We start from the raw sequence: 18999 nt of genomic DNA on the forward strand, positions 1-18999 counted from the left end.
AAACTTCTTTCCTCCCCAGGTACTGATTACCTCTGCAATTGATAAAACCCCAGGGCTTACTGCAGGAGACAGCTCAAGGTGTGCAGTGATTAGTCTTCCTTTGCAATCCCCAGCTCAACAGGCAGCAATGTCAGAGGAGACAAGATCAGCTAAAGCCAGTCATAGGAACCTGCGGCAATAACAACATGCAAGAACTCTTCAACTGCTGTGAGGGCTGACTCTTCTCCCTCCACCTCTGCTTTTTCTGCCTCCCTGCTGTAGAAGTGCACCACTGTTGCACTCTGCTAATTTACTTGAACCTGTCACATCTCCTACACCTCCTAGAATGAGGGAAAGGCAACTGGATTTGTAGCACCTCCTCTGCAGAGAGTTGGCTGCCCAAATGAAGAATAAACAGACAAATTTGGTGAGTTTCTTATTCTATTTAAATGTGTTGAAAAGAAGTTAGATTTTTAGTAGTGGCGGGTTTTTAAAAAAGTTAATTTCAGATACTGTGATTGCTCTTTTCTAAGTCTCTAGAGAGTGTCATGGCTTGTAAACTCTGGAAAGGAAATTTACTTTAATAATTCCCTCTGAGATCAGGTGCACGATGGAGTAGAATGACTACAAAGCCACAAATGCCTGAAAATATCATTCTTCTTGACTGATGCACTATCAGGATACTGGAGACAATGTAACATACAGCAATAAGCTGTTTACAGATTTGCTGTTCCAGGGAGGGCAAACAAAATAATGAATATACAAAGGATTCAAATGTCCTAAATAAATTGGCACTGTCATGGAAGAGAAAAGATGAAGTTCAAAACTACCACAAAGTTTAATATAATATAATTTTTTAATTAATTCATAATGCTTTTAAATAATAAATATGAAATTAAAAAAGATACTTTTTAAGTAATGGAGGAATATTGGTGTCTTGACTTCTCTATTCTGATTGTTCAATGTTTAATTCCTGTACACAGAGTGTATACACAGAGTGACGCTGTTTTGGTCTTTGTTAACTATGGAAATTTTCTACCTTTTCAGTAGCATTTTTTCTTTGGGGTAGGAGGTATCAAGTAGATTAAATGACAGTTGGTTTCTGGACCCTCTTGTGGTGCCAATATGCAAAGGTCTTTTGAGGGCTGATATTTAACTCTGTTGAGAACTTTGACCAACCAGCATTGGTTTTGGATATGACTGAGATGTTTTCATCTGGGGTTTTGCTTAGTTATTGCTTTGGACCTCACAGTTTAATAGTCTAAGGGGAAAAATAAATTTAGGTGCAATAATATTTTTTATGTTATTTAGGTGATAAGGGCATAGAAAATTTCTTGCTTTGTGAAATGTATTTAACATTGAACATGTTATTGTATGACTAAACCTATACAAATAAAAGAAATTTTCCCACAGAAGGCTAATTTGGAAAGGTGTTCCAGCTATGGTAAGTGATCTTACTGCTTCCTAAAAGATAAACTATGATATCAAATGTCTTGCTTCCTCTGCTTTCCATACTATGACTTTATCAGAACTCTTGGTTTAGAGGCACTCTAAGTACTGAAGGCTGATACCAGACAGCAATATTATGGGTGGGTGCAGAAGGAGCTGTCTTTGGACAGAGTAGGGTCTGGACAAGTTAATAAAAAGCATTATCTGGAACTACCGTCACAGCCCTCTGGCACAGAAGGGCAAATGCCTGGATTTTAGATTTGTGGCTTGCTGTAAATATTCAGATTTTTTTACTGATGCCATTAAAACCTATCTATAGATGTCTGGAAATGATAACATTTTTGTTATTTGAAGAAGGGACAGATGAAATGTAAAATGGATTCTCTGGGTCTTTTCCAGTTCTATACCAGGTTTTAGAACACAAATATTTTGAGATGCAAGAGGAGGAAGTACCAGCTGTGTGTTCCTTGTCTACCGCTTCAGAGGCAGAGATGTAGAGGCTTTCATAGTGTAAAGCATAGCAAAGGAGCTGAAGACGTCCATGAATGTTTCCCCAGCAAGTGAAAAGCATAAGATCTCAATGCTTCTGAAGGATTATTAGAAATACATGTTGTTTGTGTTTTTAGCTGTGCTGCTATGAGCCTCTTTGAAAAGTACATGGGGAGGAGGGCTTGGGAGGAAGTTAAGACTGGACATTGAAATGGTTGGTACTTTCTGGATCTCAAACATAGTTCTATAGTATCTTAAAATTATATATAAAAATTATTCTAGAGATCTTGTTTTTTATAACTCAGTGAAAGAAAAAACTATTTTTCTAATCCCACTCTCTACATGCACTTGTAAATGTACAAATACTCTTTGAAAGCCACCGGCTTTTCATGCAGTCATTTTGTGGAGATCTGATATACTTTATATATATTTTTGTATTTCTTCTGTTAATGAAAAGAATTGCACAAACTCAACGTATCTGGTGATTTTAAAGGCCCTATTCCTACTGATCTCAGTGCTGTACTGTTCTCCACAGCAACACTGCCTGTTATATCACAAATGGTGAAGAGAGCAATAATCAACAGGAAGGTATTGTTAGAACAATAAACATAAGTTCACTTGAGAACAAAATAATATTAAAAAAGGAGAACATTAAAACCAATGTTATCCAATAGCAGGAATTCTTCTGGCAGGTGACATTCCTTTCAGAAAGGCATCAGTACTTTTTAAAATGGCTAGGAATGTAATTTAGGAATATTTTCTAATAGAGATTATAGGACTAATTGTTTGCTGGTTTTGCTTCTAGACGTTGAAAATGATAGTTCAGCTGTGCAATTACATTCTCCCCATCTTAAATTTCTTCATTGCAAAAAGAGCAGGTGTAGGGAGGACCAGGTTTCCTGGGATGCCTCTGGTAAAGTTTTCCTGTGACTAGTACAAGAGAGAAAAGAAGGATAGACTTTTCAGCATCATGCATCTCTGAAGTAGATTTCCGCTGCTTTGGAAAAGCTTTGGTCTCTTGGAGTCATTTTCTGTTGATGTCCTCCACCCCTGACCAAGACTCACCAGATCACATCAGGTGGTAGAGGTCCTTCATGGCAGCACCCAGCAAGGTAACTCAAGGAACACCTTTTCAGTGCAGTCAGGCCCAAAAGCGTGTTTGAATTTAACATCACAACATTTTCCATTCACGGATTTTAAATGAATGGGTGCTTTCCCAATCAGTACCAGATGCATCATTTTCTAGACTGCAGGCAAAGCAACCTATTTGGTTGCAGTGATTTTTAACACTGCCATTTTCCACACATCTGGGTATCAACCTGCTTCACTTTTGGACACTGCTGTGCTGGCTGAAGGTTTGCCTTTCTGCCTTTGGAGTGCCTTTTGCTGATCAGGTATTTTTCATGGATCTTCAGTGCATAGCAAATCATGTCTCACTGAAAAATAAATGCTCTACCAAGAGGCTGACTCACTCTCTCGGCTGGAGAGGTGATATGCTGATGTCTTGGTCCACAGAAGTTTATTATGACTGAAAACCAGCTGTGGTGATGGGTATGTGAGTGTGGTGCTGGAGTTGTTTTTTGTCTTGAGAAGCAGGTGTGAAGCCTTCATGGCACGCAACAGCCTCTTCTCACTTTGTTATGAGTGGCTGCTTGAGAAACACTGTACTCACAGAATTAATTCTAGAGTTACATTGATTGTGCTGATCATGAATTTGCTTTTGTCTGTTCACTAGTCTTCTTCAGTATGAATTGCACAGAGTCATAGGGGAGAATGCAAATGCTTTGGAAGACAGCGATCAGAAAGAGAGAAGGGAAGCGGCCTTTGTATGGAGCACCAGGGATGAGTGTTTTGTCTGAAGTATAGGGAGATGCAAATAAATTTTGGTTTGCTTTAAGTGAGACATTCTCTTAAAAGATCACATGCACAAATGGTTTGAAATATATTTTGGGAACTGAATACTTTCTATGGAAGAAATGCGTAGTAGCATTAGTTTTTCCAATCAACTTCAAATAAAAAGCATTCTGTAGCTAACATGTTAAATAGGATAGGTTCTATTAAGATTGCTGTTTGCTCTGCTGTGATTTCAAATGTGTTGCCTGAACACAATGATAGTGTCTTGCTGAAATGGAGACTGCATCCAGGTTTGACGGTCACTCAAAGGTAGAGCCAATGCTTCTAGAGATGAAGTTGCAAAGCTTTTCTCTCTCAAATTTCTAGAGCACAGTAACTTTTAATAAGTTCAAAATTAAAGGCTGAAGTGTCCTTTAGTTTTTCTCATGTTGTTCTCCTTAATGTCTTAGAGCAAAATTTTTGGGATTCCCACAGATACTGAAAGAGGTTATTATAAGTTAATGAGGCTGTTGTCTAATTATGCTGCCCGTCCTTTGATTTCATATCCCAGAGATTCTGAGGCTTTCCTGAATACAGAGGTTTTTGGCTGGCGATTGCAATTACCTACAATCGTGACGTACTGTCTGAACTGTGAGCGTCCAGGTTGCTGTCAGGTTAGTCCTGAAGCCCCATCAAACTCCGGGCTGCAGGACAGAGCTGCAGTGAGCTCAGATGTTCCTGATCCAGCTTTGCCCTCTGGTGGTCCCCGCTTGAAAAATTCCCTGGACTCGAGAGAGAAAAAGGCTTCTGAATGAAAAGATTTGAAGAAATGGCAGGTTTGTGTGATGGATGTAATAGTAAAGACTAAAGGAAGGAAAGGTCTTGCAGACATCAAAACTGTGTATGCCAAAGGGGATGCCAAGGAAGAGGCTGAGGCAGGGAAGTTCAGTGCTCCTGCATCGAGGTAAGCCTAACGAGAAGGAGTTTTGCTAGCAGGCAAAACTCACTGCTCTGACCAATCCTTTGACATGACAAATGCTAGCAATTGAAAAAAGCTACAGGTGTTGTCTTATTAAAGCTTAGTTCTTTACCTGATTATGATGACACACCCCAAAAAGACTCTCCTATATCTCAGTAATAGAGAGAACTTTGTGAAACTGGGAACTTTAGTAAGAGACATCCCCTCATGGGCCTTCAGAAAACTGCGAGTAACACTAAAGGGCTTTCATGAAGGCTGGCCTTTCATTTAAGTGGTAGATGTGTTTTGAGGGGAGGCAATTTTTTTATTTTTACCACCTGGGTGGTTTGCGTGCTGGCAGTCCTGCATGCATATGAATAAAACTTCTGCTTCTCCTTTCAGAAAAGGAACTAGCAATTATTTATAGCCCCTAAGGGGGAGAATTCTCATCTGAGAATATGGTTGAGGTGTAAATCAGGTGCTGAGCAGCAACTAGAATAAAGAATAGTATATTGCAGTTTGAGGAGAATAGCTCTTATGGGCAATATCGAAATATGTGCACATTTTGAATGTCTAGATGTAGCTTTATTTAATGTTTTTGCTTTTTTTTTTCTACTTTAAACTAGAGAGCAAAGAGATGAATGCATTTCAGGGAGAGGATTTTTTTTTCCCTGAACAAAAGATTTTTTAGTTTGGAGGACAAAAGTTTGGAATAGTTGTTGTTACATCTAGTCATATAAAAAAGCAATACAAATTTTTCCTTTTTACTTTTTTTAAACATTCACAAGCAGAAAGCTGCCAGAGAAACAAAAATCAATGTACTTACAGTGGACATGCAAATGTAGGCCTAATCTCTTCAATAATTCTTTGTGGAATGATCACACAGGGAAATTGCTACTGACAAATGACTAAATAAAATCTAAGGCATGGCACAAGATTATGTATTTTGACATATTTTTCATCACATTCTGAAATAGCCTGGGTATCAGACCATGGGTCTTAGGCTTGTCATACTTGGACATTGCAGTTACCATATCCTAGCATGTTCTTTCAAAAAATAGAGCAATAAAATAATCCTTCTTACCATCTCTATGACCACATATATCTCCCTTCTTGCAAGCATTTGTTTTCTCTTTTATATTCTAGATACTGACTTTAATTATTTAAGCCTTGAAAAGCACTGTGCTGGAAATGGACAGTACTGTACAGTTTTGTTATTCTGTCTGTATCACATCACCTGAAACTCGATTATTGAGACCAACACTGAGAACAGCAAGACCCAGGAGAACACTTAGGTAATTGTGATTTGGTTTGGAAAGCCAAGTTCATTCTCGCTGCTGCAAATGCCTGCACCTTCTCTCTGACTGTAAAGTCCCTCGCCTTTTTCTTTAGCCCTCTTCTTCCACTTCTGCTGGATACTGTATAAAACAGTGTAGGAACAATAAATTCCCTAGTAGAGTCACTTAAGCTTAGTGATCATTTCCATATCATAGTTTAAACCAACATCTTGCATATTTTACCAAAGTATCCAAATGAAGAATTGTAACAGTTCCTTGCTATTGAAACACATTTGCTGAAGATTTGAGAAGCGTCTTATGGCTCAACTGTTTAATAAAAAAAAAAAAAGCAATTAGATTATGTGTTGGCATTTAGATGGCATGTAATGGAAAACTGATTGCTAAATCCTTCTTGGAGAATCTGATTTAAAATATTGTCCGTCTTTTTAAATATCTTGATTGGTGTAAATCTCTTTGTCCTCATACAGTTCTTATTTTGTGCAGTTTTCCCATTTATACCCTACCTCTAAGGTAGGGTATAAAAAAATCTCATCTATGAAGTATGACCAGTGTTTTGTACAACTGAACCTTTGGCTTCAGGATACTTCTGCTGATCAAAAACATTACTAATTGAAAATAGTTTCCTGGGCAATCTGGCCTGATATAAGCATGCTGATAATAATAGTTTAGCCATATTCCAGTTTGAGATGGCTGGCTTCTGTCCTACATAAGACAAAATGGATGATAATTTTGAGGAGGTTATTTACAATTCTGGGGTGAAATGTTGTCTTCTTTTCTCCTGTGCAGGAAAGGCTGACACAGAACTCAGTCACACTAGCTAACTTAAATACTGTAAACTTGTCATATTTTGTATTTTGGAAATTTTCCTTTTAATGTCAGTATCATGCTCTTAAAAACATTACTTTCATTTTGAAACCAAAGAGCAGTAGAACAGACTAAATTTTTATAATTTGTGACTTCATAGCAGGAACAATATTGTAGCTGAGGACTACTCCACCAAGGAGTGGACAATTACATCTAGAGGTGTTTGAAGATGCACGCCTGACTGGTTTGGCGGTATCACCAAATTGGTCCCTGCTCTGTTCAGATCTGACTCTCCCTAAGTATAATTTCTTACCAAAACAGGTTAAGAGTTGTGTTCCAGGTGGACAAGGACCAGGCAGGTCTCATTCAGTTAGTCCTCATAGTAGTTCTTACACAGACTTGCATGATTAGATCCTTCCCTAAATATAGTGTTCTTGAGCAAAATTTTTTAAGTGTGATCATTAGAGAAGGGGTTGATCTGCTCAACACCACCTGTTGGAGTATTTACTCTGCCCAGGCTTACATGTCTTGAGCACCTCCTGTAACCCCTGGGAAAGCTCAGCTCAATGATGTGGAAGCTGGTTTGAGCAGGGGACAAGGCCTGCACCTTCTTTCAAACTGTGTAGAGTTGGGTTCATAGGTTGTAGGGTGTCCGCGGGTGGGTTTACCTCCTACCCAAGTGCCTTATTTTAGAGATCCCTCTGGTCTCCTGGATGATATTTTATTGACAATTCCACAATCCTCTGCCTCTGTATGGAGATGCAACATTTTTTACATGTTTTCTTCAATATCCCAGAACAAACTGTTTTATGATCAGGGAAGGGACTCTGCCTCCAAGCAGAACATGCTCAATAAAACAAAGCTGGCTCATTCAAATACATGTGCTATGGGGTGTCTTCATCTTACTTGTAATAACCTAAAAAACCTAGCAGACACAACATTGCTATTAGCTTCGTAAAATCTTTGTCACAGAGGGTCTGGCATAGATTTTGAATTAGACACTTCAATGGATTTTGGAGCATTAAGCCTTTTTTGACTCATTTACCTGCAAGAAAAATCATAGATGTAATACTTTAAAAAACTTTAAAAAATTCTAAGCTATTTCCTCTTCAGGTAAAATAAAGATCTAAAAATCATAATTTTTTGAGTTTGTGAATTTTTGAGAAAGATAATTGTGTTTAATAATGTTAAGGATTCTGTGAAGCACATGGAAGTGTGACATGATATTAATACATTATGATGTGAGCATAGCTGTTTGTCTACAAAGTCAGCAGATGATGGAATAGCACATAAATCTCCTTGGAATGGACTAAAATCTAGTGGTCAAAACAGAAGATGAAAAATAAACATATGGATAGGCAACACATTATCCACTACTCTATGCTTTAATTAAAGCTAACTACTCAAACTGGAAAGTTTCATCTGTGGTGTCATAACTCAACATCATCATAATAATAAACCTAGACATAAAAAAATTTCCTAACCTCTGTGGCAACATGTTCTGTCATTTAAACTGTAAGTACATAATTACTTGTAGGTAAGTCATCATCATGGCTAGGCTTCGTGAACGAAGATTTGGGAAGGGCTCTACCCACACTTGCTACAAGCGCATTGGTGGCTAAAGAGGCCAATACAAGATAGACAAGTCTAGTTGCAAAAGGCACAGCAGAAAGACTCCTTAGGTGGTATCGGTAAGACATGATTCTTTCTACGTTGCCTTTTCTCCTTGAGAATGATCCTGCATGCGTTCTCAAAGGCATCAGCAGCGTTATAGATGGTGTGTCTCCAGGCCTCCCAGTTGGAGGCCAGAGTAGACCAGTTATGGTGGTCAATATGGCCGAAGCTGAGATGTTGTTTCAGGGAGTCCTTGCATCTCCTCTTTGGGGCTCGTCTCTTGCGGCAGCCAGTGGCAAGTTCACCATAAAGAACGATCTTGGATAGGCGGTGGTCTTTCATCCTTGAGACGTGCCCTGCCCAGCGCAGCTGTGTTCTCAGCAACATGGCCTCAATACTTGTGACTGCTGCCTGTTCTAGAACAGACGTGTTAGTCACGTAGTCTGACCAGTGGATGTTTAGGATTGTACGGAGACAGCGTTGATGGAAGCGTTCTAGGAGACGTAGGTGGTGGTGGTAGATGACTCATGATTCGGAACCATATAAAAGAGTAGACAGCACTATGGCTCTGTAAACACTGATCTTTGTGCTTTTCTTCAGGTGTTTATTTTGCCAGACTCTTTTATGGAGTTTTCCAAAAGCTCTATATGCCTTTACTAACCTGTTGTCTATCTCTCCGTCAATCTTACCATCTGAGGAGATGAGGCTGCCTAGGTAATTAAACTGCTGGACTGATTTGAGCTCTGATTGGCCAATGGTGATATGGGGATGATGGAAGACTTCCTGAGGTGCAGGTTGATAGAGAACTTGTGTCTTCTTTAAGCTGACTTCCAGCCCAGAAAACTCAGGAGCCTCTGCAAAGCAGGATGTTAAATGCTGCAGAGCTACTTCTGTGTGGGCGACGAGGGCTGCGGTGGCAGCGTAAAGCAGCTCCCAGACAAGATGATTTAAGGTCTTAGTGTGGGCCTTCAGTTGCCTTAGGTTGAATAGGCTCCCATTGGTATTATATCGAATGTAGATACCATCCTGATCATTGAGGTCTGCCGTGGTCCTTTGGAGCATCATGCTGAAAAAGATTGTGAATAGGGTTGGTGCAAAACCACAACCTTGTTTCACACCATTGGTAATTAGAAAGGGCTCAGAAAGTGCATCGCCATATCTGACTTGGCCGCGCTGATCCTCATGGAGTGAGATGATCATTTTAAGGAACTTGGGGAGACATCCTAAACGTTCCAAAATCTGCCATAGACCTTTTCTGCTCACAGTATCGAAAGCCTTGGGCAGATCAACAAAGGTTACATAGAGACCTTTGTTCTGTTCCCTACACTTCTCTTGCAGTTGTCTGAGAACAAATACCATGTCAGTGGTACTCCTGTTGGCTCTCAAACCACATTGGCTTTCAGGTAGAAGTTCTTCTGCTATAGCAGGTATTAGTCTGTTCAAAAGTATTCTTGCCAGGATTTTGCCAGCAATGGAGAGCGGAGTAACACCTCGGTAATTTGAACAGTCCAATTTATCTCCTTTCTTCTTATACAAAGTGATAATGACTGCATCACGAAGGTCAGATGGTAGTTCGCCTAGTTCCCAACAGTGCACCGCAAACTCGTGAGGTTTAGCATGGAGTGCTTGGCCCCCATGCTTCCAGACTTCAGGTGGAATTCCATCAACCCCAGCTACCTTGCCAATTTTCACCTACTGTATGGCCTTAAGGGTTTCTCCCAAAGTGGGGGCAATATCCAATTCATTCTTCACCGGTTGCTGTGTGATGGACTGAATTGCTGAGTCTTGAACTACATGGCTATTACTGAAAAGAGTCTGAAGGTGTTCAGACCATCGATTCAGAATGGAGGTTTTATCTGTCAGAAGCATTTGACCATCTGCACTGAGTAGGGGGCTTTGGACCTGGTATGTAGGCCCGTATGCTGTTTTGAAGGCCTCATAGAATCCTCTGTGATCACCCGTATCTGCGCATAATTGAGTTTTTTCTGCTAGATGGATCCACCACTTGTTCTGGATGTCACGGAGTTTCTGTTGGAGCTTGCTGCATGCAAGAGGAAAGGCTGCTTTCCTTGCATGACAAGATGGCTGAGCAAGGTGTGCTTGGTGAGCAGATCTCTTTTTCCTCAACAATTCCTGGATCTCTTGATTGTTTTCATCAAACCAGTCTTTGTTCTTCTTGAAGGAGAACCCTAAGGATTCTTCAGAGGACTGCAGGATGCTGTTTTTAATATGTCGCCAAAGTGTTTCAGGAGAGGCATCTACAGAATGATTTTTGAGCCTAGTTTGAAGATTTGCCTGAAGCTGCCTCTCACTGTGGCTTTTTGAAGATTCTTAACTTGGAGTCTGCTCCTTGGAGTACCACCCCTCTCACTGTGGCTTTTTGAAGATTCTTAACTTGGAGTCTGCTCCTTGGAGTACCACCCCTTTTAGGTTTGAACTTAAGGTGGAAGTTAAGTTTACAACACACAAGGCGATGATTGGTTTGACATTCTGCACTAGGCATCACGAGGGTATGATGAACATCGCAAACATCTCTCTGTCACACCAAGACATAATCAATGAGATGCCAATGCTTAGATCTAGGATGCATCCTGGTTGTCTTCAGACTGTTTTTCTGCTGAAAGATAGTTTTAGTGATGGTGGGTTGTTTCTCTGCACAAAATTCTAGCAGAAGGTGTTTATTATCGTTGCAGTTTCTGTTGTAGGTAAGTAAGACATAATAAAATACAGTGAAATGCTATTAAGAGAAATTTTTCTTATATGGATTGGGATTTTCTCTTATAACTTCTACAGTGAGTGCAACCATAAAGAACAGCAAGGGGACTTATTTATCTCTGTGCTTTAAGTACGAAAGGGAGAGCCTTTGGACTGTCATATAATTTGCTGTGGCATTTGGACAAAGTTTTTAATATTTCAGTCCAAGGTACTCAGTCTTCTTTTGAAGGATCCTCTTGCAAGCAGATTCTTTTCCAAGCTGTGTTTCCAAAAGAAGTCTGGTTAAGAGATTGGATGTAAGTTTAGTTTATGTTGGCTAATGAAAAAAAAAGTACTTTCATCTTTTTTAGTATGGTGCTTCCTGCCCCACCCCCCCGCCTCAAACCAGAAATTTAGGCTTTTTCAGAACTGAGCATATTGGGATGAGGGATTTTCTTATGAATTGGCACTGGGCATGTAATATACAGAAAAATTTCATGTTTTCTGCCCTACTGCTGATGAATAACAATAGAATGTAGTTGATCAATCATGTTTCTTTTAGCTTTAAAATAAATGTGGTTTCAGAAGCCTTACTTCTTACCTTACTTCTATCTGTTAAGCTTGCCTGGAACCTTTGTGTTTAGATGGGTGTTTTTTCTGCCCTTTTGTCTCCCAACAAACAGCAGTAAGTTTTTCAATGGTGGTTAATAGGTCAATGTTGCTGCTGCTTTTAGAGAGCCCAGGTGGGACCAACAACCTTGCAACATGCTTCAGCAGTCAAATTTTCCTCTTTCTGGCATCTTAGTGGCAGAAGGAAACAGCAGGTGACTCTTTCACAGCAGAAATGGAGAAAAAAAGGTGGAAAGTTTTACCTCAATTTTGATTTCAAATGTTAAGGGAAAAGGTCTTCTCTCCCACCTTTCTCCCTTCTACCTGAATAACAAGGGGTCTTCAGCCCCGACCCCAAAGCATGTGTGGTTTACATGAGTTACTGGGTCAGTGTTAATGCATTAAGATGGCCTGCTGAGAGATTCCTAGGAGTGAAGAGGATGTAGACGTCATGGAAACAGCAATCATACAGGGATGGGGGGAGGTCAGAGCACCAATGGATTCATCTACAGATATATACATCTAGAGAACTTAATGTAGGTAAGGGTTTGTTACGACCTGCCCCGGGAGAAGGGGAGGGGGGTAACTCAGGTTTTTATCAATACTTCCCTTGGGGTGGATTAAAGCGAAACGACACTAGATAATCGGTGTCTGAAAACATATATTGCCAAAATTTATTTTAACAATTTTGCATCATCAGGTAAGCCAGCGTTTTGGGTGTTGTCATATAACGATGCAACATAAAGATAACCTTTGGGGGGGGGGAATACATAAGGGAGAGAAAGGAAAGACAGGGTAAGGATAAGGGAGAGTAAGGGAAAGAAAATATGAAGGGGAGAAATGCATATAGTCACCGCCCACGGGGTCCAGCGATGACACCTGGCAGTTGCCGCTTCCATGTCCGTCAACTGAAGTGGTGACCTTGATTTGCTGGGGGTGAAGGAGGGAAGCCCCCACACTCCAAGAAGTTACCCATGGTCAGTGTCACAGGCCATGTCTCGAGCCTCCAACCTCTCTCTGGGCCTGCGCAGAGCTTCTGAGTCTGGCCTGGTTCCCGCCTTTCAAGATTGGTAGGGGGGGATGGGCCCAACTGCCCATCAGAGATGTAAGGTAAAAGTCAAAAGCCTGCAAACTCCTGGAATGCATAAATCATTAACCATTTCAGTCTCTGACAGGGTTTATACAGAGGCATCTGTTTCATAAGCTGTTGTAATAATCATTACCAATTTAATATTACACAGCTACAAATTGTTTCGAAATGACCAAAGGATGGTTAAACCACTATATGTCATCTGTAAGGACTGCTAAATATATTCCCTACCCCCCAAAAAAATTATTTTCTAGATGACACTATACTAATGCTAGCATTGAGGCAGAGATAGAAATGAAATCAAAGTGTCCTTTCCTACCTGAGCTGCATGCTGTTATTGGGAGCTTTTTTTCAGCCTGGAAGTACCTATTCCTGACCCCGAGTTAGAGCTACCTCATTCTGTTGAATTAAGTCAAGAGGAGAGCCACAAAGATGACTGGAGTGATGGAGCACCTCTCCTATGAGGAAAGGCTGAGAGAATTGGGATTTTTTTAGCCTGGATAAAAGAGGGCTCTGGTGAGACCTTATTGTGGCCTTCCAGTACTTGTGTAGGGCCTTTAAGAAACACAGGAAGAGATATTTTAGTGGGATCTGGGACAAGGGGAAATGATTTTAAACTAAAAGAGAATCAATTTAGACCAGTTCATAGGAAGATGTTTTTTACAATGAGGGTGGTGATACACTGGCAAAGGTTGTCCAGAGAGGAGGAAAATGCCCTATCTCTGGAAACATTCTAGGTAAGGTTGGAAGGGGCTCAGAGCATCTTCAAGATGTTCCTCCTCATTGCATGGACTAGATGGCCTTTAAAGGTCCTTCCCAACCCAAACTGTGATCCTCTGACCCACCAGGAAGGAGCACTAGAATAGTAGCTCATCACCTGGTCACCCTTCACCTCGGTGGACAGCAGGCAACAGGGCTGAGCAGAGAAATCATAAGAGACAACCACACTTTCAGATAGCAGAGCTGATTTTATCCTTTTCTCCCTGGAGGAGACGAAGCTTTGAGGCATCTATAAGTGAGTGCAGCTTGGTTCTTGCTGCAACTCAGAAATGGAATTGAGAAGGTAAAAGGCTGTGGGGGCTCTGCCTGCCCTCCCCTCCGCTTAATTCTTTGCTCATTAGAGCCCAGACTTTGAACATGATGATGGGGAACAGCAAACAATTGATGAAATAGTTGTCAGGTACCTTTTAGTAAACTTTTACTCTTTTACTTTACAAGGATCTCTTGCTAAAGAAAAATGTATATGAAATGAGTTTGTTACAATCACAGGATCATGTAGGCCAAGTTCTACAAAGTGTCCAGTAGCTAAAGATCCTTTTGTTGTGTCATTTATTCCTGTCATAGATTCATAGATACTTAGAGTGTGCAGGCTCCCTGCTCCTGGACTTGAAAGCATAGTATATCATTAATGTAACTGTTTTCTGCTTCTGTTTCTTTATTCTGAATGATGCTGAGTGGAGATAATGAGGTGAGATATTTACATTTTCCACTGATACATATTTCCCGTATCGTTATTCACTTTGCTAGCAATAGTTCTCTTTCTTTTTTAATGACATGACTCATTGTTTATTTTCCATGTACCCGTGCTTAGGAAGGAACTTTGTGAGTCTTCCTTACTTAAGAAGAAACATTGCAGTCTTAGGAAGAAACATGTGTGCTCTGGCCTTTCCTATATCCAATATTTCTCTTAACTTCCTGCACAGAGTTCAATCTGCTCATCAAAGTAGTGAATTTCCAGTTTGCTCTCCTTTCCCAGAAAAGGTGAGGAGAGATGAAAAGAATGTTCCCCTGGCTTGAAAAAGAGGAAAACTTCACATCTATGACAGGCCAGAAGATTTGTGGTTGCCAGAGGTTTCCATTTACTATCTTCCTTTAGGAATCACAGAGACAAAGAAAATAAATGGCCTGCATGGGTCCAGAAATGCTGGTGTGACCTCTTAGAAAAACGTGTCCTGGCTGACACTGTAACACAACACTGAAGCTCAAAATACCTGTCTACATACATCTTACATCATGGCCCTCAAGTGCTTTAAGTCAAAGAGTTGATCCTGGCATTTGTGCCTCCATAACTGTTGCCAGGTGTTTGAGTCATGGTTACTGTCAGCCAGTGTGTGTTTACAGCAGTTTAATGTGTCCTAGTCTCTTTGTGGGCTTAGCCCATAGCAAGAGAGATTAAAGCTGAATCAGATTGCCTTATGTTTGCCATGACCTGTAGCACTCATAACAAATCAGCTTCGTTAACCATGGCAAATAGACCACATGCTGAAATTCAACCTGAGAATGTGCCCCAAGGAGGCAAATTCGGACTTAGTTTCCTGATTTCCTTCCACAGTGAATTCTAGTTTCTGCTGCTGCAGTTGTTTTAAAAGGTACGGAATTACTAAAATCCTGCTTAAAGGAAAAAGTAGGGAACTTCTCTCATGTAAAGACATTGGCACATTGCAACCTTCTACTCTTCTACAGGAATGGCCTTTCAAGTAATGTTTTTGTTGTTTACTGAAGTAGCTAGTATAATAAAACAATAATTTTACCTTTTTGGTCAAAGGCACCATGACTCCCCTTTTCTATGTAGTATACCACTGTTAATTGGCCAGTTAATCATATCCTTCCCCTCTGTGTTCTGAGTTAAAGAAAATCACAGTTCAGCACTGGGCATATGTCATGAGGTACAAGACTCATCTTCACTACCATTTAATTCTCATGCTTTCTGAGTGCTCTTTTAAGCAAGGTATTGCACATGGTTGTCTTCACCTAAAACTGCAAGTTTTATCCTGTTACAATACAAACGTTTTCGGCTCTTTGCTTCATTCTTTTGCTCCTACACTAGTTTCTATAGTAGTCGCATTTAATTTGCATTCACGGTTAAGTGATCAGCCACAAAATTTCCTTTTTAGTCTTTCAACAGTTATAAGAGAGGCCTGACTGACTGCATGCCTGAAAATAATCTGTGCTGGAGGTCAAGAAAATTGGATTGTATGTAGTTGTTATGATAAAGCTCTTACTAATGAGTAGAACCAGGGGGGAGGGGGGTGAGGAAAGAGGTCATAACAACTCCATTTCCCAGAGCTTATCTGTTTGGATGAATTAATTCTTCAGAATAGAATTTGCTCAGATATTTGAATTACCTGAATTCTTTATATTCTAAGTAAAGTTTAATGTCATGAGACAAGTGAACCTATACTTTTCAATATCCTTGTTTTCATGACTATGGAGGGAGAATTATCTTAGTAAACTCAGTACAGCTGCTGCTCAGACACATCTTTTTTTTTTTTTTCCCTGAATGTTACTTACTAGCAAAAGAAATGGGATGTAGCTTTCCAGGCCCTATGCACCAACATAAGGAAAACAGTTTACCAGAAGATCAATAAATTTTCAACATCCATAATATGGAAAGATAACCTTTAAAGCAATCAGTTTGGAAAGGGAACAGCCTGAAATAGCTTCATTCACCTGAATGTTGATCTAGCTGTAAATGTCCCCTATAGCAGGTGACCCAAAGAAGGTAGGTAACACTCAGTACTACCTCTGTGAAAAGCATTTCTCTCAACCAGGAAGTATCAAAGTAGACACAGTGGATTTCTTCCCTTAAATGTGGACTGTGGCAACCCTCATAATGTATTTTCCTTAGAATGCTAAGGGAGTTTCTCAGATAAACTTAGTGATACTAAGATTCTTAGTCATACTTAGTCATACTTAGTCATAATTAGTCATACTAAGATGCCCTCTTGCCTTTATGTTCCTTGGCAGGTATAAGATCTTACTTCCTTTCAAGGATTGTCATCCTCCAGCTCCTAACCCTGGATAATAGACATGGAGGGCACTGATGACATAAATGTTACTTTGTGCCTTAAATCAAGAATAGAAGAGAATCACTTGATTTCCGTTCTTGTTTAAATCCTTGCAAGAGAGGCAGATATCTTACAAGACCAAAGCATTAGGTATGCAATAGCATGGGGGATATAAAGACGAAATTGAGATTTTCTGTTCTGTGTGTCTAAAAAAAAAGACTTGAGAATAAAAAAAAAAAATGACTGGAGCTGTGCTGAAGGCTTCCAAGTGAGAAGGGTTAACTACCCATATGTTAAATTAGAATAGCTCAGTCAGCGGAAAACAATTATTTAAGCTTGGCCTAAAAAGTTTTCCATTTGAGTTCCATCCTCACCATGTTAGTGAATGCCCCTTGCTAATGTCAGTCAGATTCTGTGCTCTCACTAGAAGCTTTAACTTCACCCATCCCCTGATGTAGAAATGAAGGTTCTGCAGCAGAGAAACTTCCTGTAGACACAGGAAGATGAGACAAGAAGAGATCTGGGCCATGAAAAGCTCTTAAACTATTCTTGTGGGTAGCTTGTTCTATGTCATTTCACAATAGGTCATGGAGAGTTTAAGCAGTAAAATATCTCTATATAATGACCTACTTTCCAGAGACACAAATTTGTGGGGGGAATGTCCCAGCCACCACCTCTCCTGGCTTCAGCAGGAGATGACAAGAATCATATCCCTTTTATTAAACTTACTGAAAACAGAACTTGTAACTTACTGTGACTAAAAGCCACAATATGGTGCTTCTTACAGTGGCATTTGACCTCTAAAGAGTCTTTGGGAAAGCTGTGGGAAGTTTTCACATTTACCACAGCTAGCTGCTAATCTTAGCATCTGCACTGCTTCATTTCCTACCCATAAACATGCTCTGCAGAAAAAACATAGCACAAGTCATCAGAGCTGGATTTTCAGCTATGAGCCTAAAATTGCCAATATGTATGCAATTTCTGTTTAGTTTAGCTCTTTTAACCATTCATTCGTTTCTCTTTCTGCAGCTGCAGGAAGGATAATCTCAGTTAGAAACATTAAAAATAAGCAGGCAGGACTATAACAGGAATTGATTTGTGTAAACATGAATGAAAACCACAATGTATTGGTTGTGTAAGCCTCTGCATGGGTGATTATTTTACACAGTACTTCTGTAATACTTTCTCATCTCCTATTTTCCTCTTGTGTGTCTATCTTATTTTTTCTTCTTTCTTTGTGGACTGAAGTCAGTAAACTGTCATCTACACACTTTATTGGTAAAGTTAATTTTCTTCTAAATTAACAAATAAAAATAAAAAAAGTGTATTAGTTGCAGAAAAAAAGAAGAATGCAAGTGTCTTGAATTATAAAAAAGTTCTTAAATCCAAACTTAAAACTCCTGAGAGTGGCTGGTTCTTCATACTACAAACCTCCTGCAGATTGAACACCTGTATAAAACATCTGGATATTTGTCAATTTTGAAATATCTTTACCTGCAGAACAAATATGGGCTCAGATGCAGTCTGGTATATATTGAGTTCTCCAGTACTTTCAGTAACAGAGAAACCTTCCATAATACTCAATTAGAAAAGGCTTATATTTTTTATATTTTTTGCATGTCTTTCAATTCCAACCAGATTCACACACTTTTCAAAAATGTCCTGTATTATGAAGCCACCTCAACTGGTACCAATAAACTTGTAGAGTACAGAGGTTTTTTCATTACTCTTTCAGCATAATTAAGGATGACACAAGTTTTCATTGAAGTCTGCATGAAGTGTCTTAATGTCCAGCATAACAACAACTTTCATGTTGCTTCTTGTGAAATGGCAGACTTGATTCTTGTTTAACTGGGGGATTTTTAATGTGAGATCTCAGGATTCTCCAATGTGAGGCACATTCTTCCTTTGCTGGTGTAAAAAATTGGTTTTGCTGATGTGGCTAGGCCTTGAGCCTTGGTAAAGTTATTCTGGTGAGCGATGATATGCACAGCAACTCTGTCCCAGCTTCAGTTCACTTGTTTATTTCTATTTAAAACATCTAGGGATGCAGAACATACCTTCCCTTCCCTTCCCTTCCCTTCCCTTCCCTTCCCTTCCCTTCCCTTCCCTTCCCTTCCCTTCCCTTCCCTTCCCTTCCCTTCCCAAACCTTCCCTTCCCTTCCCTTCCCTTCCCTTCCCTTCCCTTCCCTTCCCTTCCCTTCCCTTCCCTTCCCAAACCTTCCCAAACCTTCCCAAACCTTCCCAAACCTTCCCTTCCCTAACCAACCTTCCCTTCCCAAACCTTCCCTTCCCAAACCTTCCCTTCCCAAACCTTCCCAAACCTTCCCAAACCTTCCCAAACCTTCCCTTCCCAAACCAACCTTCCCTTCCCTTCCCTTCCCTTCCCTTCCC

At 40.1% G+C, this 18999-nt stretch overlaps 1 protein-coding gene across 1 annotated transcript in view; it reads left to right on the forward strand.

Moving 5' to 3' along the window:
* The first annotated feature begins 338 nt into the window (after positions 1-338).
* The window catches only part of TRPM3 (transient receptor potential cation channel subfamily M member 3), a 424598-nt gene continuing 405937 nt past the window's right edge, over positions 339-18999 (forward strand). Inside the window, exon 1 of the mRNA XM_027708978.1 lies at positions 339-406. Coding sequence (XP_027564779.1) covers positions 383-406 — 24 coding nt within the window. The 5' untranslated portion in view covers positions 339-382. The remainder of the gene's footprint in view (positions 407-18999) is intronic.

The sequence above is a fragment of the Neopelma chrysocephalum genome, unplaced genomic scaffold, assembly GCF_003984885.1.
Source record: "Neopelma chrysocephalum unplaced genomic scaffold, ASM398488v2 Primary Assembly neopelma1_96657, whole genome shotgun sequence".
In the NCBI taxonomy this organism is placed as follows: domain Eukaryota; kingdom Metazoa; phylum Chordata; class Aves; order Passeriformes; family Pipridae; genus Neopelma; species Neopelma chrysocephalum.